Below are 22792 nucleotides of genomic sequence, written 5' to 3'. Positions count from 1 at the left end.
ATTGTGCTCTCTGGAAATCTTCAGGTTGCTGTAATTTTATCAACTGCTATCTCCTACTGGCTGGGAAGTTCTGGGAGTTTGGAGTCCACACATCTTAAAGCAACTGAGGTTGAGAAACCATGCCCTATAATCTCATGGGTAAAATTTGTAAAAAAAATATCTTCCCTTTTTCCAATGGAAGTCTTTGCTAGATCTGGGCCTATTCTGTTCTGTCGTTAGGGAGCCAACCAGTGGTGGGTTTCAAAATTTTTTCGAACCTACTCTGTGGGTGTGGCCTCCTTTGTGGGAGTGGCTTACCAGCCATGTGACCTGGTGGGAGTGGCTTGCCGGCCATGTGTTTTCCTTCCTTCCTTCCTTCCTTCCTTCCTTCCTTCCTTCCTTCCTTCCTTCCTTCCTTCCTTCCTTCCTTCCTTCCTTCCTTCCTTCTTTCTTTCTCTCCTTCCTTTCCTTCCTTTCTCTCTCTTCTCTCTGTCCCTTTTTCCCTTTTTTCTTTCATATTCCTTCCTTCCTTCCTTCCTTCCTTCCTTCCTTCCTCTTTCTCTCTCTGTGTGAGTCTGTGTGTGTCAGTGGTGGGTTTCAAAATTTTTTGGCACCTCTTCTGTAGGTGTGGCCTGCTTTCCGGGTCCACTGGTGGAACCTCTTCTAACCGGTTCGGTAGATTTGACGAACCGGTTCTACCGAACTGGTGCGAACTGGCAGGAACCCACCTCTGTAGCCAACCCAGAAATTGCTGCAAAATGAAAGTAACATTGACTGGTGGGACTAAGCGGCGTGATGTTTGCTTTCGTTTTAAATGCCAAAAATCCAGGCCACCTCATACATTTTTAATAGTATTCTGAAATATGTTTTGAAAGAAAAAAATATATTTGATTTTTCCTAACATTCTTCCTGCCATTGATATGCTGAGATAACTCGCTTCCAGTTGGATTGCTCTTGAAATTTGTTGATATTCCTGAATTTAACCCTCTTTCTCCAACCCTTGTCTGTGAGAAAATTTGCACTAGAATTGATAATCCCCAACCCCTAAATATACTTTGCTGCTAGTCCTTTTTCACATGAAGAGAATACAAGGAATGTGTTTGGCTATTTTACTATATTTGGTTGTTGCCTCCTGAAAGTCAATTAATGATGATGTAAAAATCAAATCAAGAATTAAATGTTATCCTGATTTGGATTAGGGTACTAGAAAAAGGGGACTAAAATGCCATAATTGGCAGGTTTGAAATTGGTAAATATAATCAATGAATTAAACCAGTGGTTCCCAAACTTGGCAACTTTAAGACTTGTGGACTTCAACTCCCAGAATTCTCCAGCTCTGCTGGCTGAAGAATTCTGGGAGCTGAAGTCCACAAGTCTTAAAGTTGCCAAGTTTGGGAACCACTGAATTAAACCAATACATTCTTGCATAGTTTAATATCGATTAGACATATTTCATTTGAAAGAATGCATTTGGCTATCTTACTCTGAGAAGACAATGTCAAAACCTTATTTTTTGCTTCCGGAGATAGATACATTTTTATCACGCCTATATTTTCCTCGGTTGGAATACTTTTCAGAGGGACCGAAGAAAAAGTTTGGTTCCAGAATTTCCCTGGATTCTGTAGCTTTATGTTTATAGATGAGTGGGTCTTCATGACACTTTTTAAAAACTGATTGTGTGTTCTTTAACATGCTCAGGTATTTTGATAACTTTATTTTGTTCAATTGTGAGAAAGTATAAATTCATTTTCCTAAACGGTTCACCGACAAATGTGCGCTAGACAAAACCGTGCCAACAAAACCGCACCATCAACAAACAACATAGTGGGACGCGAAAACGTTATACCCCTAACCCTAACCCTAATCGCGCTTTTGTTGGCGCACTTTTGTCTAACGCGCATTTGTCAGGTCACTTTCATAAACTACATTAATTTGAAATGTACCCATCTATGTGCTCCTAAAGTTAACTGGTCACACCCATTATAAAATCAGAGTCCGTAAAAGTAGAAATCAACCTAAAAACAGACAATAACTGGAGATTTTGTTTTTCTGTTTTAGTGCTACTAACTCCTGGGAATGAAGACATTCAGATTGCAATCGTAGAAATGTTTATTCAGAGGTAAATACTATTGACGACATGTCTACGTAACTAAGAAAAATGTAATCGAAATATTTAACAGTAATTTTACATTAGCTGTATTCATGCAGATTATGGTATATTCCACCATACCATTGTCTTGCAGTGAATTTTTAGTGTGTCTTTCTGGGCCTTCATGTTCTACATTTGTTTACACTTGTCCCCCAAAGTGAAAGGATTTTTAATTTTGGAGTGATGTCAGCAGTGGACATCCCACTTCTATGTCTGAAAAATAATAAATATAAAAACTTCAGTTTAGGTTGGGATATTGGAGTTATGTATAACTGTCCCTATCCAGGTCACCCTCTGTTCAAATGGACTAAAACAATTTCTTGAAGTATTTGGACCAGGGGTGGGTTTCAGGCGGTTCGCGGCGGTCCCCGCAAACCGTTTGGTTGGCGAACCCGGAAGTAAGTAACTTCCGGGAACGCCGAAGGATCCACCCGCCCGCCCGCGTTTCTTACCCGGTTTTGACGAGTTCTGCGCTTCCACGCATGCGCAGAATGCATACAGCGCCTGCGCGATCCTCCAGGAGCAGCTGGAGCATCGCACAGGCGCTAGTACGCATGCGTGCACTGCGCGCGTGCACGAGGGCGCCGCCGGCCCCGTTTCAACTGAACCGGTTGGAACGGGGCGAGAAACCCACCCCTGATTTGGACGTACTATTCAATAAACACATATGGAGGAATGTAGAATATTCTTTCTCAGCCTGTTTGATGAAAAACAGGCCCTTGATGTGGAGATGCAGTTCTTATTTTGGATGCTTTCACTATCCAGGATTGTGAAAGACCTGCGTTTGCAGTTGTCTGGAAGAACCTCTTGTGGCAAAACATTCTATGATGCAACTAATCCAATTTACTAGAACTAACTGATGAATTTATACTAACTGAAGAGCATGGTTTACAAAAACACGGCCTATAGCATTTGATTTCTAGAAGCCACATATTAGATTTCTAAGACAACCATATTTTACACAAGCTTACATAAATTGTGACAAAACTAAATATAGATTGATCCATAACCTTGGAAAGTGTTTTGCCATGACTGTATTTCTACAGTCCCGCATAGAAATCAAACTTGGCCAATTATGGATGGTGTTTGCCTACCTACAAATTTGCTTTGGCAAGTTTTCTCTATTCCAGAGTAATGGATGTGGTTTGGGGGTTATATTTACTCATCCGATATGGCTCACAGACACTTTTGTGTGTTGTTAAATAACTAGTAGGGCTCATCAGGTGTGCTGCTAAATATCTGACTGCTTTGCAAAACTTCAAAAAAACAATCTTTTAGGTTTGGTATTGGCCTTTGAAATAGCAAACAGACTAATTTTGGCTCATGAATTTTGAAACCGATAAGATTCTACAGTCAGCAACATAGTGAAGCAATTTGTTTTTTACTTGCACGGTTCTGCCAGCATACAAATGATCTGTTGAAAGAATTTCAAGTTCTTACTGGAATTTTTTTTTGTAGCTACAAACTAAGCTTGTGTGTAGTTAGTATCCCTGGAATAGGGGAATCTCATCTAATCAAGAAAGAGTCCTGTTCATTTATGGGTTACAAATTGTGGCTAGTCAGGTCTCCAGAAATGTCGTTATGGAGTCCTAAATTCTCACATTTTCTATCTTAAGATCACGTAATAACAAATGTAAGCTACGCTGGGGGGATTATATTTTTTACAGAATTGTACTGGAATGGGACTAAAGTTCAAATGGACTTCAGTTTATAGAAATTGGTTTTGAGCCTGATTTCCCGAGTTGCAAAATATACTGTTAGAAATATAAATCTAACGGTTGGGTTGACAATATATAAATCATGTAACAATGTTTCTTTAAATCATACTGTAAAATGTGATTGGTTGCTGTTTTCCTCAATCGGCCATAAGAGGGAGACAGAACGACTGTTAGCTCTCTGTTTGTTAGATGCTGGGCTGATCTGATCTGAGTGTTTTGGAAGCTGGCTGTTAGAAAGTGTCGTGAGCTATTGTAAGTTTTGTAACTGCTAGCAAACTTTGAGTACCGGACTGATTATATGATACTGGACTATGTTATTTGGATTATCCCTTAACTGAAAGACATTGATGACTGACTGTCTTGGATTACTTGGATTGTTTGATGGACTCTGATACCTCTATTTCCACGGAAGTAAACGCCTATTTAAACTGCAGTGTCTCTGTATGCTGGTTTGTGTGTTCTCCAACACAACTCTCACAATGCTTCTCTGAACGTACTCGCTCTCCCAACGTGGAGCTTACCTAACATATATGGACTCCTGACCCAGACAAAAAGTGCACATTAACAGAAGGAAGTGAGCAAATATTTTATTGTCAGGAAAACGGATGAGCAAACAACGACATTCACATACAATGAAACCAATCCATTTTATTGGCACGTAAATTATAAAATTCTAATGCAACGATACTTTGTACAATTATTCTTATGCTTTCAAACCAGAGGAATAAGATAGCTTAGACATATATACAGATGGCAATGTGCGTTTAAATGTAAATCTCTGCCTGTTGTAGAATGTTGAGAATTGTCAGTAGTTGTCCTTTACTTACACCACAATTATGCTTTTCGTGGGCACTCAATAACAAGCTTCTCTGCTGTATACAATTGACCAATAGTGACCTGGGGGGGAAAAAGAGTGTAATTAATGACCTGATATATGGATTTCAATAACACAGATTTTCATAGAGTAGCTCATTTGAAATTATGTTCTTATAAGAAATTATGATAGAAACATAGCATTGCCATTTGAGGGAGGAGACATGGACAGAGATGATTCATGAACTACATTGGTGGACGCTTCCTTTTTTCCTGTCCAATATAAAAACCTAATCACATTAACATTGGGAGAGTTGAGGCTTGAAAAGTGAAAATTGGGTTTGGTTTGTAGGTGGGGGTCACATGCCTTCTGGTTCTCAAACACAACTTTTATCTATTTTAATGGCAGGGAAGTTTAAATAAAAGTCACCTTATTGTGAAGAAGAAATCTAAAACAGATTCAATTATTTTGTAGCAGCAGGAGGTTGACAGCTCCCCAAACCAGACGTACCATTGTTATCTAATAGCTATAGAAGTAAAATATGATTTTTTTTTCTTTTGTTCAATAATGCGTGATTGGAGAATGCTGCAATTTTCTTGGCAACGTTTTTCAGAAGTGGTTTGTCATTGCTGGTTCCACCACAAAACCGCATTTGACTAAACCATGCTCGATGAAACCGCGTAGCTGATGTCATCAACAGGGCGACAACAGCACGGAGACAGAAACACGCTGTAAACGCTAAACCTAAAATTAACACCTAAACCTAACCCCCCTAAACCTAACCCGTAACCTAACCCTAAACCTAACCCTTAACCTAACCCTAAACCTAACCCTTAACCTAACCCTAAACCTAACCCTTACCTTAAGTTGAATCGGCTTGCTTTCAAAGCGCTATTTAAAGCGCCCTTCTTTCTCCGTGCTCGCTGTTGTCGCCCTGTTGATGACATCAGCGACGCGGTTTAATCGGGCGCGGCTTAGTCGAACGCGGTTTTGTCGTGCCACGGTCATTGCTTCTTTCTTATGGCTGAGAGTCTCCCAGTTTGTAGCGTGAAGCCTTATCCTTACACAAAACTGACTCTCTAATATATCCATATAACATCCCTACGTCAAATTGTTTGCCCTTTTTAATTCGAAGTTGTCAGTCTTAATTATGTTTAAACTTACTGAGGCTTCTACCAGAGTAAGTCATTACAGCTGTTGTTTCCTGTTTCTACTTATACAGTACATATATAGTACTGTGCAAAGGTTTTAGGCAGGCGTGAAAAAATGCTGTAAACAAAGAATGCTTTCAGAAATATAAATAAGGATTGTTTATTTTTGTTGATTGTCAAAATGCAAAGTGAGCGAAAAAAGAAAAATCTAAATCAAATCAATATTTGGTGTGACCCCACTTTTGCCTTCAAACCAGCATCAATTCTCATAGGTACACTCCCACAAATTCAGGGATTTTGCAGGATTATAGTCCGGTGTATGATCAACCAATTATACCAAACAGGTGCTAATGATCGTCAATGTCACACGTAGGTTGAAACCCAGTCATGAACTGAAACAGAAACAGCTGTGTAGGAGGCTTAAAACTGGGTGAGGAGCAGCCAAACTCTGCTGCCAAGGTGAGGTTGTGAAAGACAGTTTCATGTCATGGCAAGATTGAGCACAGCAACAAGACACAAGTTATACTGCATCTACAAGGCCTCTCCCAGACAAAGATTTCAAAGCAGACGGGGGTTTCAAGATGTGCTGTTCAAGCTCTTTTGAGGAAGCACAAAGAAACGGGCAGTGTTGAGGATCGTAGATGCAGTGGTCGACCAAGGAAACTTTTTGCAGCCGATGAAAGACACATCAAGCTTATTGTCCTTCGAAATCGGAAGATGTCCAGCAGTGCCATCAGCTCAGAACTGGCAGAAACCAGTGGGACCCAGGTATACTCATCTGGAGAAGTCTGGCCAGAAGTAGTGTTCATGGAAGAGTTGCAGCCAAAAAGACATACCTCCGACGTGGGAATAAGGCCGAGCGACTAAAGTATGCATGAAAACATAGGAACTGGGGTGCAGAAAAACGGCAGCAGGTTCTCTGGACCGATGAGTCAAAATTTGAAATATTTGGCTGTAGCAGAAGGCAGTTTGATCGCCGAAGGGCTGGAGACGGTACAATAATGAGTGTCTGCAGGCAAGAGTGAAGCATGGTGAAGGTTCCTTGAACGTTTGGGGCTGCATTTCTGCAAATGGAGTTGGAGATTTTGTCGGGATTAATGGTGTTCTCAATGCTGAGAAATACAGGCAGATACTTATCCATCATGCAATGCCATCAGGGAGGGGTATGATTGGCCCCAAATTTATTCAGCAGCAGGACAATGACCTCAAGCAGACAGCCAAAGTCATTAAGGACTATCTTTAGCGTAAAGAAGAACAAGAAGTACTGGAAATGATGGCATGGCCCCCAAAGAGCCCTGACCTCAACATCATCGAGTGCGTCTGGGATTACATGAAGAGACAGAAGGGTGTGAGAAAGCCTACATCCACAGAAGATCTGTGGTTAGTTCTCCAAGATGTTTGGAACAACCTACCAGTTGAGTTCCTTCAAAAACTGTATGCAGGTGTACCTAGAAGAATTGCTGCTGTTTCGAAGGCAAAAGGGTGGTCACACCAAATATTGATTTAGATTTTTCTTTTGTCCGCTCACTTTGCATTTTGACAATCGGGAAAAATAAACAATCATTTATTTATATGTCTGAAAGCATTCTTTGCTTACAGCATTTTTTCACGCCTGCCTAAAACTTTTGCCCAGTACTGTACATATACTGTATAAGCACATACAAACAGCTTAAACGACTGCATGTCATATTTTTATCAGGATAAAAATATATCAAATGCTAGAACGTAAAGAGTTTAAGAGTTTAATTTCATTTGTATGCCGCCCTTTTCCCTAAGGGGACTCAGGGCGGCTCACAACTCAAAAAGGGAAGGGAGGGATACAAACAGTTTAACAAGAACACAAAACTATACATAGTTAAAAAGCACAACAATCATACCATTCGAAATAGGGGCAGCGAATCTTTAGCCCCAGGCCTGTCGGAACAGCCAGGTTTTAAGGGCTATGCGGAAGGCCTGGAGGGTGGTGAGGGTTCGAATCTCCATGGGGAGTTCGTTCCAGAGGGTCGGAGCAGCCACAGAGAAGGCTCTCCTCCGGGTAGTCGCCAGTCAACACTGGCCGGCGGATGGAATTTGGAGGAGGCCTAGTCTGTGGGATCTAATTGGTCTAGTGGAGGTAATTGGCAGTAGGCGGTCTCGCAAGTACCCAGGTCCAATACCATCAAGGGCTTTATAAGTAAAGAATGTAGGCGTGAAAATAAAACCTTCATAAATTAAAGAGAGCGTCCCACGGGGACATGGCAGAATCCCTAGCCTTAAGTAATATTTGCAGAAAGAGACATCGTGAGTAATTGCAGTTAAGAACAGCTACATAATATATATGGGCACTGATACGCCTGTAATAGTTTAAAAGGATAGTGGCGAGGTTTCAGTGAGCTGTTTTGTGCGCCTCTGTTTACACTTGGTGTTTGTAGTGCTTGCCAAAAACAAGAATACTTAACTGTCCAATATATGCATGACCTAGAACACAACATTCCTTCCCCCGTATTTTTGGCAGGGGAAAAAGCTAATAGATCAAATGTCCAAGGAGGGTAGTTCCAGCTGATCATTTCTATTTAATCAAGGAAGAATCTCCCTGAAGGGAATCAACACCCCCCCTCCCTCTTGTTCTGAAGAGAAGTTTTTCATCTGTTGTTAGAATAACATCTTGATTCTTAGGCTTTTATTATTTATTTCACTTCTAAAATAAATATATATTTCCCAGTTCAAACGCATAATTTCTCTCTCAACACACTCAGTGGAATAATTGGTCGCATAAATAAACACAGGCCTTCCCGCTAAATACAAAATAAATAGACGGGTTCATCCGTGTAAAATTTCTCATTTGATATCTGCAGTTAAAACCCAACTGATTTAATTCAAGGCTGGATCACAGGTGCAAGAGGTATCCCTTACAAGATGAGGGCATAATGCATTTGCTTTTCTACAATTCGTACATTTAACTGGCCAAAGCTCGATACTCTGTGATGGGTGTCAAACTGGAGGCCCGCAGTCCGGATGCGTCATATGCAGGCCACGCCCACCCCAGCTCCGCGAAGGGGGAAAACATCAAGAAAAGGCATGTCACAGCAACATGACGCGGCGAATTTGACACCCGTGCTCTATGAAGTCCATCTGCAACTTATGCACACTTGTGTAATACCTAGTAATCTAGCTCAGAATTTCCGATCACAAAGCCAGAATTGCAATTGTGCAAGAATTGTGTCAACCAGTGAGGTGACACACACAAAAAGTTGACAACATAGTACAAAATTATACCTTTCACATTATCATGCTATACCAGCAAATAAATAATAAAAATTGTGTGAATAATGATGACTGACAAAGCCTCAAATGAGATAATAAATCAAAGGAATGTATAATATTTGAGAAGTTATTGAACTTCAAATCTCAAGTGTTGCAATTACCATGGTCAATGGTGAAGGATGTTGGAAGTTGTTGAGGAGTTCCCAAAGCTGTTATAAACCAACAAACACCATATTTTTTGGACTATAAGTATAAGACGCACCACGATTTTGAAAAGGTAAATTTTAAAAAAAAGTTTCTGTACTCTGCATGCCTCCCAAACTCTCTGCACGCCTCGTTTTTTGCAAAAATAAAAAAAATAAAAAATGGGGGAGGGGGCATGAAGAGTTTTGGGACACTTGTAGAGTGCTCCTGGGAGTTGAGGGGGAGGGGGAAATGAGCAAAAAAAGCCCATTTTTTGCAAAAATGGCCTGGTCTTTGAAAAAAAAAAAGGCATGCAGATCTTTGGGAAGCTTGTAGAGTGATCCTGGGGGCTTGGGGGGGGGAGCAAAAATTGCCCATTTTTTGCTCATTTTTGCCCTCCCTGTTCCCAAGAGCACCCAGATTTTCACTCTTTTTTGAGGGAAAAAGGCGCATCTTATACTCCGAAAAATACAGTAATAAAGGTTTTCTTGAAGTATACTATCTCGTGTTATTTCAACTGCCAAGTATGAAGTTAATGTTTGCTCCATAATAGAGGTGGGGGGTCTTTTCACCGGTCATCACAAAAGGTCTATTTGTTTTTTGCCCTTTTCCTTATGAACCTGTTTGTATTGTAAGATTTTTTAGAATATACTTTTTTCCCCTATCTCCATTAACTGAAATACATGTTAATTGAAGGTGGTTCTGACAAGTGTCGTCGGCATCTTCATATCTGGTCACATGGGTGGCAAGCCACTCCCATCCGGTCACATGGGCGGCAAGCCACTCCCACAAAGGAGGCCACACCCACAGGGTAGGTTCGAACAATTTTTGAAACCCACCACTGCTTACAATCAACCAAACTTGATGTTTTCAACTCCAAAATCTATTCCCATAATTCCACTGTCATCCTAATAATCATGCCTGTTTTGTTGTTCACAAAATGAACTTTCTCTTTTTCAGCTAATGAGCTGCAGGCTTGCAGAATTGTGGATAACCTTAACATATTTTCTGAACATAATTTGTACTGCAAACCAGGGGTAGTCAACCTTTTATACCTACCGCCCACTTGTGTATCTCTGTTAGTAAAATTTTCTAACCGCCCACCGGTTCCACAGTAATGGTAATTTATGAAGTAGGGAAGTAACTTTATAAAATTTATAAAGCAGAGTTACAGCAAACCCCTACCGCCCACCATGAAAGCTGGAACGCCCACTAGTGGGTGGTAAGGACCAGGTTGATTACCACCGTGGCACGACAAAACCGCGAAGCCCTTATCCGCGGAGACATAAGCGCGTCGCTAAAGCTGCGATGTCATCACCGCCGCGACAACAGCGCGGCAACAGAAGGGCGCTTTAAAACGGCGCCGCAGCAGAAAGCCGATTTCAATTAAGGTAAGGATTAGGATTAGGTTTAGGGGTTTGTTTTAGGGTTTGTTTTAGGGTTAGGTTTAGGGTTAGGTTTAGGGTTAGGGTACTGAGTGCTTGGAAATGCGCGGATTTGCCCTCTGTGATTATGTCATCATGGTAGGGTCGCGTTTTTCCTTAGCGCTTCGAACGGCGCGAACTAGTCTTCGCGCTTATGTCTCCGCGGATAAGGGCTTCGCGGATTTGTGGTGGAACCAATTACCACTACTGTAAACAATAAATTGTGCATGATCATACCAAAATATAATACAGCTAGTCCTCATTTAGCAACTTTTACAGCTTTGATGGTGAGGAAAAGTAACTTTATGACTAATTCTCACATTTATGACTTTCGCAGGTCCGTAAAGTGAAGAAAGTAAGCTGAAGTAAGATGGTAAGTGTAGTCATGATTTCAATTAGTGACTTTGTCTGTCCCAATTATAGTTGCTAAAGAAGGACTACCTGTACACCAAATATGATATGGTAGAAAATTAGTATCAGGTGGATTCTTGTTGAAGGGAAATCTAATGTGTGTGTGATTGTTGAAAGATACTAAGAACTGGTTACTGGACTGTAACTGACTAAATGCTCATCTGGGTATTTATACTAATGGAGTGCAATACCTTGTTTTGGAAATTTCTAGAATTAAAATAACTTTATAATGGGGCCCTGCCACCCCCCATGACATTATTGCATCAAACAGAGCTTTAAAAATATTTTGGGAAGCAAGACCTGTTTGTTAGTTGGTAACATATAAATGGATAGTGGCAAAACTCCTTTTAGGAGGACATGGACAGGGGAAACTTTTTGTCCCTTCTGTGGAACTACGTGACAGATAAATATTTACTTAACTAAAGCCTTCCACTGTTTGTGTAGAAAGAGGTACTCTCCTGATATTAAGGCCATGAAAGGTCGTATCAGATGGAGTCACCTGAGCAGAAATAAGAGAAACAAAAAAACCTGCTATTCGTGACAATAAATAATAAACTGTAGAAGTTGCTATGAAGTTGCTAGAAGTTTGCTAAGAAGTTCAAAGCTGAATAATAAATATAATTTAAAGTGAACATGGGTATTGTGATAGATCCCTGAATTTTGTAACGAGAAGATGCCGGTTAGAGACTAAACAATGAGGAAGGAAAAAAAATGTTGGGCTGTGAATGTCACCGAGGGGCTGGGGGTTGTATGTTTAAAGCTGTATTTGTATGTCTTATTAAAAAATGTATAACCAATAAAGATTTTTTTTTTTTAAAGCTGGCATTTCAGCCAAGGAAACTATAAACCACAGTTCTTAGGATGTTGGGTGGTGATGCTATATATCTGTATGCTTTTTGCCTCTCTTCCACTGGATGCTGTTCTTTTACACTTTGTTTTTGCTGGTTGTGGCATAAAAAGCCAGTGGCTGTTGTTGCCGTGATTAAGTACACTGAAATGGTTCCACCACAAAACCGCGTTCGACTAAAGCGCGCTCGACGAAACCGCGTAGCTGACGTCATCACAGCGCGATGAAAAAAGCACACTGTGAATGCTAAAGCTAAAATTAACCCCTAAACCTAACCCCCCTAAACCTAACCCCCCTAAACCTAACCCTAAACCTAACCCTTAACCTAATCCTAATCCTAAACCTAACCCTTAACCTAATGCTAACCCTAAACCTAACCCTTAACCTAACTCTAACCCTTAACCTAACCCTAACCCTTAACCTAACCCTTACCTTAACTTGAATCGGCTTACTTTCAAACACTTTTTAAAGCGCCCTTTTTTCTCCGCGGTCACTGTTGTTGCGCTGCTGCTGACGTCAGCGACGCGGTTTAATCGGGCGCGCTTTAGTGGAGCGCGGTTTTGTCGTGCCACGCACTGAAACATATCCCAACATTGGGGTAGTATTTTTGGCTAAGTCACTTTATCATATACTTGAAAGATGTTGGCTCTCAGATATACAACTCCGTGTTTAGTTTTAAAATGCCTTTTCTAGTGTGTGTGTGTGTGTGTGTGTGTGTGTGTGTGTGTGAGTGAGAGAGGGGGGGAGGGAGGGGGAGACGCATACATAGATTTGTATTTGCTTATGGGAAGACAAAATGTGTGGAACATTGACCTTGAGAGCCAGGGCACATGGACATGAGGTTCTTTACTTGTTCATTCACTGTTTGGTACCCATCACAGTTGCCAATCATAGATCAGGGTTTAGCTGGGATTCAAGGAGCTGGCTGCTTGCCCTGGGCAACTCAAATAACCTCATCAAGTACAACTGATAAGACAGATGCTTTAAAGTAAACTGCCACCATATAGCCCTGTTGGTTAAAACAGCCACTCCTAATCGCACCACGAGAAAGAAGAAATTGTACATTTACGGCATACAAAAATGGTCATTCTACTAATTTATTTGCCATTGTGATTGCCATTACAAAAGGACCGGAGAAATGTTTCTCTGTAAAGGGCATGCTAACTACGAAGTGTATATTTTTGGTGCATCTGGAGGGTGACAAAATTGTTTTCCTTTGGGCATCAAATTAGCAATAGCAATAGCAGTTAGACTTATATACCGCTTCATAGGGCTTTCAGCCCTCTTTAAGCGGTTTACAGAGTCAGCATATTGCCCCCAACAGTCCGGGTCCTCATTTTACCCACCTCGGAAGGATGGAAGGCTGAGTCAACCCTGAGCCGGTGAGATTTGAACCGCTGAACTGCTGAACTGCAGTCAGCTGAAGTAGCCTGCAGTGCTGCATTTAACCACTGCACCACCTTGGCTCAAAAAAATTGTTTGCCAGACCTCGTGGTTTCTGAAATGCCATGATTTTTAATGATTTAGTGTAAGGCATGATCAAGCTTGCCTGTCTAATGACCATTTAAGAAAATAAGTAATTATAGAGAAACTCCAACATACCCATTTCTAAAAACCTAAAAATACCAATCACATGCAAATATCTTGGCAGACGACACCACAAAGCTTTTAGTTGTCCATTGCAACTTTGCCATAGATGGGCAAAGTTGATGAAGAAAGCACATTTCCCATCTTTCTCCGTGAGTTGCTGTAATAGGCATCGTAACAATGACTAGTTTTTAACACCGTGTTTCCCCGAAAATAAGACAGGGTCTTATTTTCTTTTGCCCCCCGAAATATGGCCCTGGGCTTATTATAGGGGGAGGGCTTATTGTTTTGGGGTTGCCAGGCAGCTGCTCCCTTGTGAACTGTGCTCCGGGCACAGCCTCAGGGGCGAAGCAGCCATGACGTGACCACGCTCACGAGCAACTGCCCGGAACACCCCCTCTCCAGCTGGGCAGAGCGCCATTCCCTGACCTAGGGGGTATCCCTAAGGCGCCAAGGCACGTGGCGCTCTGCCCGCCCTCCAGCTCCCGCGGCTTTGCACATTCGGGATACCCCCTAGGTCAGTGTATGGAGCTTTGCCCGGCTGGAGAGGGGGGGTTGCGCAAGCGCCTGTTCCAGGTTTTTCTTTTTTTCCTTTGGTAGTTGATGGTAAGATGAATTCATGTAATTACTTAATAATACAACATGATATTGACTATGTAATAGTATTCGGTTCCACCACAAAACTGCGGAGGACAAAATCACGCTCGACGAAAGCGCGCATTTGACGTCATCACAGCGCGACGAAAACATCACGCTGTGATCGAAAAATGTAAAAATAAAGCGAAAACCTTACCCTAACCCCCCCCAAACCTAACCCTAAATCTAACCCTAAACCTAACCGTTAACGTAACGCTAAACCTAACGCTAACCCTTAACCTAACGCTAAACGTAACCCTAGCTCTAAACCTAACCCTAACCTAACCCTAAACCTAACCCTTAGCTTTATGTGAATCGGCTTGCTTTAATTTTAATTTTATTTCAATTTTTAATTTTTTTCGTCGCGCTGTGATGACATCACATGTGCGCTTTCGTCGAGCGCGATTTTGTCCTCCGCGGTTTTGACAGGTCACGATAGTATTCATGTGATTGTATGCTATGAAAATGGAAAATAAAAACTTTCTATGTGAAAAAAAGAAGTGCCACGCCAGCCTCTACTTGCCCTTCCCCTCCAAGCCACTCCAAGCCTCCCCCCGCCCGGGCTCTTTAGGGCCCCAACAGGAAGCAATTGTTGGCGCTAAGCAGCCACCTTGAGGAAGAGTTGAGAAAACAGCCCATTGGATCTAACCGAGAAGGAGGTTCAGTAGAAGCACCTCACTGAGGACTACCAGGATAGGATTTCCAAGCAGAGGGAAGACCTATGGGATTGCAAGACCAGGTACCAGCACCTGGAGGCTCAGTGGGCTGAGATGGTCAGCCAATTCCAGGCCCTGATGTAGTTCCACTGGAACGAGGCCCTCCGGCTCTTCGCCACCAGCAGCACTTCCCTCCAGCCTTCGCCCAAAGCCCCATACCAGGAGACCAAAGCGGTTCCCAAGTCGGCATTTCTGCCCCCCTCTGACCCACACAAAAAGACCCCCAAAGGGGAGACTCTCTGCAGCAACACAAACGTTCATTGCACGTATCCATCCCAGAGGCTATAGTTTGAGGATCTCTGATTTAGTGCAATATAAAAAAATGCAAATAATTTTTCTGCGAACCACTAAAATTTTCTCATGGGCCACCGGCAAGGTGGGCGTGGCTAGGTGGCCATGTGACTAGGTGGGCATGGCCAACTTGATGTCACTCACGTCAAGACCGCTGCTTTTAAGATATTCTTAAGCTTCAGAATGTACATGGCCATATGGAAGTCAGCCAGCCAGCCAGTCCCCATCAATTCAGGGGAATATAATTACATGCACGTGATAGGACATGCATGTAGAAAGAATTTTCTATAAATGTTCTTTGTCTTACATGCTTTTGGTTGCCAGCGATTTGCTTTTTTGTTATCAGTAATTTACTGATATAATCCAAACTTTTAATTTCACATCCTTGTAATCACACACTGGGATAGGTGAGAAGTACGTGTGGCTTGCTTGTCCCAAATCATTTTAGCTAAGAAATCGTTTACTATCTATATTTTAAAGAGCTGGCTTGTTTTTATTTAAAAAAACCAAAACAATTTCCGCTGTTTTTCCAGACTGCATATAGCGTGAGTAAATATAAGTGTCTGGACCTTCTGTGACCATTAACTTTTTATCTTGCTGACATTCAAAAGGTCATGTGTCGCCTGCAACCCCTTTCTTCTCACCCTCCAGAGAAATAAAAAAATTCTCTAGAATTGAAATCTCTAGGATGCAAAACAGAAGCTCACTTCAAGGCTTGGGATCTAAGTTGTTCCTTTGTCCGTATGCGGTAATTTCTGAAACCTCCCCATCAATCTGTCGCCTCAAACTAGGACCCCAAGTTTCTCCCGGTCTCCAGAAACAAGTTTTCGGAAGTCACACAGAACTGCAAAACAAAAGCGATAAAACTTCCACTTACGAAGGTAGGCTTCCCATCTGCCAATTCTTCATCTCTATGTTTAAGCCAGGGATTCCTGGATTCTCTTGCTAATTGTTGCATTGGGTATGTGGCTACCTAATTTTCTAACAAAGGAAGAATGAACAAGTTCTCCTAAGCGCTGCTTGGAGTGTCCAAGCATGGGTTAAACTTCAGCTTGCTGCCCAAGGACTGAGTTCAAAGTTTGTGTAGCCACGCCTCCTGATCCCTTTAGAGGCCCAGTTTAAAAAAACTCAGTCGCCCTATAAGGACGCAGTTGGGGAGCTCCAGTCCTTGGACTCTCCAAGCAGTGTGATTAGTGTAGCCTTTTTTCTTATTTTTGTATAGAATAGATAGACTAGTTATTCAAAGGCATGTTTCCTTTCATCTCCTTCGCGCAGAGCAGGCTGCTCGGAACGAGCCTGCTCAGGCGTCACTGCAGGGGGCGCAGGGGGGCTCGTTTAGCGGCTGCTGTCAAGCCTGGGCTAGGTAGATAGTTAGGAAGGCCCCACATTGTTGTCGGAGGACTTATCAAGAGCTCCGGAGGTTTTTTTAAAGCCTTGCCGAACTCCAGACAGCGCCCAGTGCCGTTCTGAGTCAAGCGGCAGCCATTTTGGATGTTTTGAAGTGGTGCAAACATTTCTCTCTCTTGTGCGTGTCTGGCACAAATTGGGTGTGCGCCGCACTGTGCGGGTATACAAAAAGAGGATACCTTCTTTTCACAAATCCGAATCATTCTTCGTATCATTCCAGTCCACCTCCATGGGCAGGAAGGTATCAGCTTCCACCATTGGTCGTTGGTTGCGTGCTTGCATTAAGCTGGCTTATGAGCAACAATCCAGGCCTGTTCCTCCTCGTATAACAGCACACTCCACGAGGAGCGCCGCAACTACGTCCGCTTGGGCCACTCAAGCGCCTATTGAAGAGATCTGCAGGGCGGCTACCTGGTCCTCGCCATCACCGTTCATCCGGAATTACACACTGGACTTCTTTGCCTCTGCAGCGGCTTCATTTGGAAGGAGAGTTTTGCAGCGGGTCCTCACGGTCCCTACTAACCAGGACTTTCCTTCTTCCCACTCTGGGACTACATAGCTTGGGTATGTCCCATGCTTGGACACTCCAAGCAGCGCCTAGGAGAATGACTGTTGGGTTAACTGAATGGTCGTTCTCTAGGCGCTGCGGGAGTGTCCAACCTCGCCCTGGGGTCACCTGCGGGTGCGTGAACTATCACCTCCATGGCATAGACCTTACTCCTTACAGCATCCTTCTAGGTCTCATACCCTCGTTTTTTAATCTGAGCCTCTAAAGGGAGCAGGAGGCGTGGCTACACAAACTTTGAACTCAGTCCTTGGGCAGCAAGCTGAAGTTAACCCATGCTTGGACACTCCCGCACCGCCTAGAGAACGGCCATTCAGGTAAGCCAACGGTCGTATTCTGAAATGGCAACTGCCCTCCTTTTTCCTAGTCCCTGAGAAGTCCACAAGACATTGCTAGATTATTTAGCATGTTGTTAATTATGAATTATCATCTGTTTTTAACCTAAGACCAACTGCAAACACGCAGAATCAATAATAGCAATAGCAGTTAGACTTATATACCGCTTCATAGGGCTTTCAGCCCTTTCTAAGCGGTTTACAGACTCAGCATTTTGCCCCCAACAACAATATGGGTCCTCATTTTACCCACCTCGGAAGGATGGAAGGCTGAGTCAACCCTGAGCCGGTGAGATTTGAACAGCCGAACTGCAGAACTGCAGTCAGCTGAAGTAGCCTGCAGTGCTGCATTTAACCACTGCACCACCTCGGCTCTTATCAATTAATACACATGAGTTTATTACAGCAGATGTTTGTTTCAATAATGTTTCAAGCATATTAAAAATGAGGACATTTTTCTACCGATATTTGTCTGAATCTATCCATACAAGATGATAAGTAATTTAGGACATAAAAGTAAAGAAAGCGTTATTTCTATAAGCATCAATTGCAAATAACTATACCACAACCACTTAGAGAAGAACTATTTAATTTGTGGCTCGCTCTCAATATCCTTTCTTCTATGCATGCAGAAAAGAATCAAACATTTACCTATTCCACTGCTATCCAGCAATAAACTGACTGAAATCTCTGCATGATTTTGTGACTTGTAGCTAATATACCAATTGTTAATGAATACCTTTCTTGGGTACTGCGAAACACCTCCAAGCATTGAGTTTACAACCTACATGGATCATATTTTAAAAATGTGGTTAAACAATTCAATAATATATGTTCATCCATGTGAACTTATTTTAACTTTCGTCCTTTCTCGCCTGGACTACTGTAACGCTCTCTACACGGGGCTGCCCTTGAAGATCACCCGGAGGCTTCAACTGGTCCAGAATGCGGCTACGCGGGTTATCATGGGGGCACCTAGGTGCGCCCATGTTACACTCCTTTTAGGCGGCCTGCACTGGTTGCCAGTTGTCTTCCGGGTGCGATTCAAGGTACTAATTATGACCTTTAAAGCGCTCCATGGCTTAGGCCCAGGGTACCTGCGAGATCACCTACTGCCACCAGTAGCCGCCCACCGTCCAGTGCCATCCCACAGAGTTGGCCTCCTCAGGGTGCCGTCGGCCAGACAGTGTCGGCTAGCGACCCCCAGGGGGAGAGCCTTCTCTGTGGGAGCGCCTTCCCTCTGGAATGAGCTGCCCCCGGAGCTTCGTATAATCCCCGACCTCCGGTCCTTCCGACGCGCCCCTAAAAAGTTGGCTTTTCCAGCAAGCCAGCCTGGCCTGAACAAAACAAAACAAATTATTGATCATCGTTAATTTTAATTTTAATTTTTTTTAAAAAAATGTTATTGTCAATTCTAATTGAGTTCGTTTGGGATATTCTATTTAATTTTTTAAAAAACTTTTGTATTATGTGTTTCTTTTAATATTGTACACCGCTCTTGAGTCCTTGGGAGAAGGGCGGCATATAAATCTAATAAACCTAAACCTAACCTAAACCTAAACTTTATACAGCTTAAAGAAAAGAAGTACATCAGCCAAGAGATGGCAGTATTTCACTTTCATAGCAATTCCAAAATTTCTTTATAAAAGGAACACAGAAATGCCTTTAACATTACATTTATATAATATCCATTATGAAACACATGCACAAATGAATACACAGCCTACGAATCTGTATGTATATTATGTCATATTTGTGCTGTAAAAAATAGTTAGAACTAATCTTGAAAGACTAGAATCCAATTAGTGCAGTGTTTCTCAACCTTGGCAACTTGAAGATGTCCGGACTTCAACTCCCAGAATTCCCCAGCCAGCGAATGCATTCGCTGGCTGGGGAATTCTGGGAGTTGAAGTCCAGACATCTTCAAGTTGCCATGGTTGAGAAACACTGAATTAGTGGTTTTCTAATTGGGTTTTCTAACGGTTTTAGTCTTACAATCCTAGTGATATATTTTGTTTCAGACCGATAATTCAGGTCCATTTTCAACCGTATATAGAGAATAATGTTCCTTTTATTACTATTGGTGGAGACTGTAGTTTGTTCCTTTTTCAGGCTCTCTTTAAGAGCCAAGGTGGCGCAGTGGTTAAATGCAGCACTGCAGGCTACTGCTAGATCAGCAGGTCAGCGGTTCAAATCTCACCGGCTCAGGGTTGACTCAGCCTTCCATCCTTCCGAGGTGGGTAAAATGAGGACCCAGATTGTTGGGGGCAATATGCTGACTCTGTAAACCGCTTAGAGAGGGCTGAAAGCCCTATGAAGCGGTATATAAGTCTACTGCTATTGCTATTTAAATGTTGCCAGTATAGCAATATATTGTATTCGAGACTATAGAAATGGATGAATGAATGAATGATTTGGAGTTATGAAAACAACCCGGAAGGCCGAATATAAATCGATGTTTAAATAACAATCTTTTCTGTTAAATCAAACCAAAGGTTACGGTAAGAAAAAAAACAAAGGTAGAGGGTCTCTGAATATGTAATGGGACTGTTCTCATACCCTTCGCTGCCCCTTTTTTGCCCCCAGGGTAAAAGCTGGTAAGAGCTGAAGAAGCTTCTTGGATGAGAAGTTTCTAAGCTGAAGAAACTTCTTGGATGAGAAGTGAAATGTTTTCAAAGAAAAATAAGGAAGTCTAGCGGCTTCTGGAGACAACCATGATCTGGATGACCGAGAATCTCCTTAGACCTTTGGCTATGCAGAGCTGAAGAAGCTTCTTGGATGAGAAGTTTCTAAGCTGAAGAAACTTCTTGGATGAGAAGTGAAATGTCTTCAGAGAAAAATAAGAAAGTCTAGCGGCTTCTGGAGACAACCATGATCTGGATGACCGAGAATCTCCTTAGACCTTTGGCTATGCAGAGCTGAAGAAGCTTCTTGGATGAGAAGTTTCTAAGCTGAAGAAACTTCTTGGATGAGAAGTGAAATGTCTTCAGAGAAAAATAAGAAAGTCTAGCGGCTTCTGGAGACAACCATGATCTGGATGACCGAGAATCTCCTTAGACCTTTGGCTATGCAGAGCTGAAGAAGCTTCTTGGATGAGAAGTTTCTAAGCTGAAGAAACTTCTTGGATGAGAAGTGAAATGTCTTCAGAGAAAAATAAGAAAGTCTAGCGGCTTCTGGAGACAACCATGATCTGGATGACCGAGAATCTCCTTAGACCTTTGGCTATGCAGAGCTGAAGAAGCTTCTTGGATGAGAAGTTTCTAAGCTGAAGAAACTTCTTGGATGAGAAGTGAAATGTCTTCAAAGAAAAATAAGAAAGTCTAGCGGCTTCTGGAGACAACCACGATCTGGATGACCGAGAATCTCCTTAGACCTTTGGCTATGCAGAGCTGAAGAAGCTTCTTGGATGAGAAGTTTCTAAGCTGAAGAAGCTTCTTGGATGAGAAGTGAAATGTCTTCAAAGAAAAATAAGGAAGTCTAGCGGCTTCTGGAGACAACCATGATCTGGATGACCGAGAATCTCCTTAGACCTTTGGCTATGCAGAGCTGAAGATGCTTTTTGGATGAGAAGCGAAGCATCTTCAAAGAAAAAACAAAGAAGTCTAGTTGCCTCTTGAAAAAGCACCTTTGGGACAACCATGAATGGATGACTGAGAATCTCCATAGACATTTATCTCCCTGCAGGAGTGCAGAGGGGCTGGGGGAATCTGCTTCAGGACATCTCTCCTAAACTCGCCCTCCCAACGGGGAGCTTACCTAACATATACTACCGTGAAAAATCATATTTTTATTTATACCCGTGCAATAATTACAGCAGCACAAGATCAGCAAAATTCTTTTTTGGGACCCTGTAATCCAAGCTTCCATTGGTGAAATTGTCTTGAAAGCAGGCATATTTTCTTTGATTTGTTTAAATTCTTGCACTCAAAGTGGAAGTCCAAGAGATCTAAAGTACAGAGGGAAAAAGCAGTATTTGAAGAAGCGAGGAATAGGATGAGGATAGGGGATTGTTTAGAATAATGTTAACTTTATTGTCTGTTTGAATGTATCTTAACTGGCACACATTAAAATGAAATTTCATTGTACACAGCTCTCAAAGGGTCTCCACCTCCAATACACACTACATAAATGTTACTGTCAGGCCTGCAGCCATCTTTTCTTTCGGATCTTTGACCTGCCACACTTTCTATTATTCTACTGTGCCTTTTCTATCGTGAGAAAATGGGAGGGAGGGTTGTACGGAGTTAGATGCTATGTAGCCATAACAAAATTCCTTTCTAGAAAGCCAAGGTCATCTTTTGTCTCTGCGCCTCTGCACCTGACTGGAACTGGATGGGTGGAACTGCCAGCATGGCAGTGGAAGACTGGACCATGGGATGGACTTGTGGGGTGTGGGGGCAAGATCCTGAACTTTCAATTGGGTGGGGAAAACCAGGAAGCTTTCAGATTCGGGTTTTCCCAGATGTGCCAACATGGCTCTCTTAATAAATTTGAGCAATACTTTGCCTTGGGCTCTGATTTAATTTTGGATGCTATTTAGAACTCTGACAGTGACAAAATAAATAAATAGATACAAAATTATGCATATACCCACATATATTATATGACACAGAGAAACAACACAGTCTAGTTTGATGTATACAGCACATGTACATGGCGAGGAAAACATATCTTGCAAGTTTACCAGATGGATGATATAGGGAACGAAGCTGTTACAGAATCTGGTAGTCCTGCTAGAAATACTTCGAAACCTTCTCCCAGAAGGGAGCAACAGAAACAGACTGTGAAGCGGGTGTATGGGGTCTTAACAATGCTTTGAGCTCTAACCACATAGCGCTTATAAGCAGTATCCTGAATAATGGGAGGCGAGCTTCCTGTAATCTCCTTAGCTCTCCTTACCTCTCTGTAGGGACTTTCTATCTGAGGCACTGCTGCCACCAAACCAAATAGTGATGCAGTTTGTTAAGATGCTTCCAATTGTGCCTCTGTAAAATGTGGCCAGGACAGAAAGAGAAAGATGTGCTCTCCGCATCCGATGCAAAAAATGCAGGCATTGGTTGATTTGTGGAGAGATCATTTCAGATTGTTAGTTAACTGCACCCCCATATACTTAATACTTTAATTTAATAATTTAAGAGTTAGTGCTAAAAATAAGATTAATACTATGTCTCATGTTGTATAGCCTATCATGATCCCCCCTCCCCGAAATCTTACAATCGAATAATTACTACAACAGAACCTAAGGCATTTTCTGTCCTCAACGGAAAAGAAGAAAGAGTAGGCACATATATCACATCATTCCTTGTTGTACTTGTGGATCAAAGAGGGAAAATAAA

At 42.2% G+C, this 22792-nt stretch overlaps 1 protein-coding gene across 1 annotated transcript in view; it reads right to left on the bottom strand.

Annotated features, from left to right (window-relative positions):
- Positions 1 to 4417: 4417 nt before the first annotated feature.
- LYRM4 (LYR motif containing 4) overlaps positions 4418 to 22792 on the bottom strand; it is a 34057-nt gene continuing 15682 nt past the window's right edge. Inside the window, exon 3 of the mRNA XM_087707512.1 lies at positions 4418 to 4743. Coding sequence (XP_087563638.1) covers positions 4681 to 4743 — 63 coding nt within the window. The 3' untranslated portion in view covers positions 4418 to 4680. The remainder of the gene's footprint in view (positions 4744 to 22792) is intronic.

This window comes from Thamnophis sirtalis, unplaced genomic scaffold, assembly GCF_051295495.1.
Source record: "Thamnophis sirtalis isolate CommonGarterSnake01/CBP01778 unplaced genomic scaffold, rThaSir2_p1.2 scaffold_2, whole genome shotgun sequence".
Classification (NCBI taxonomy): Eukaryota; Metazoa; Chordata; class Lepidosauria; order Squamata; family Natricidae; genus Thamnophis; species Thamnophis sirtalis.
Note: the sequence above shows the minus strand (reverse complement) of the source record. Positions and strands in the feature narration are given on the sequence as shown.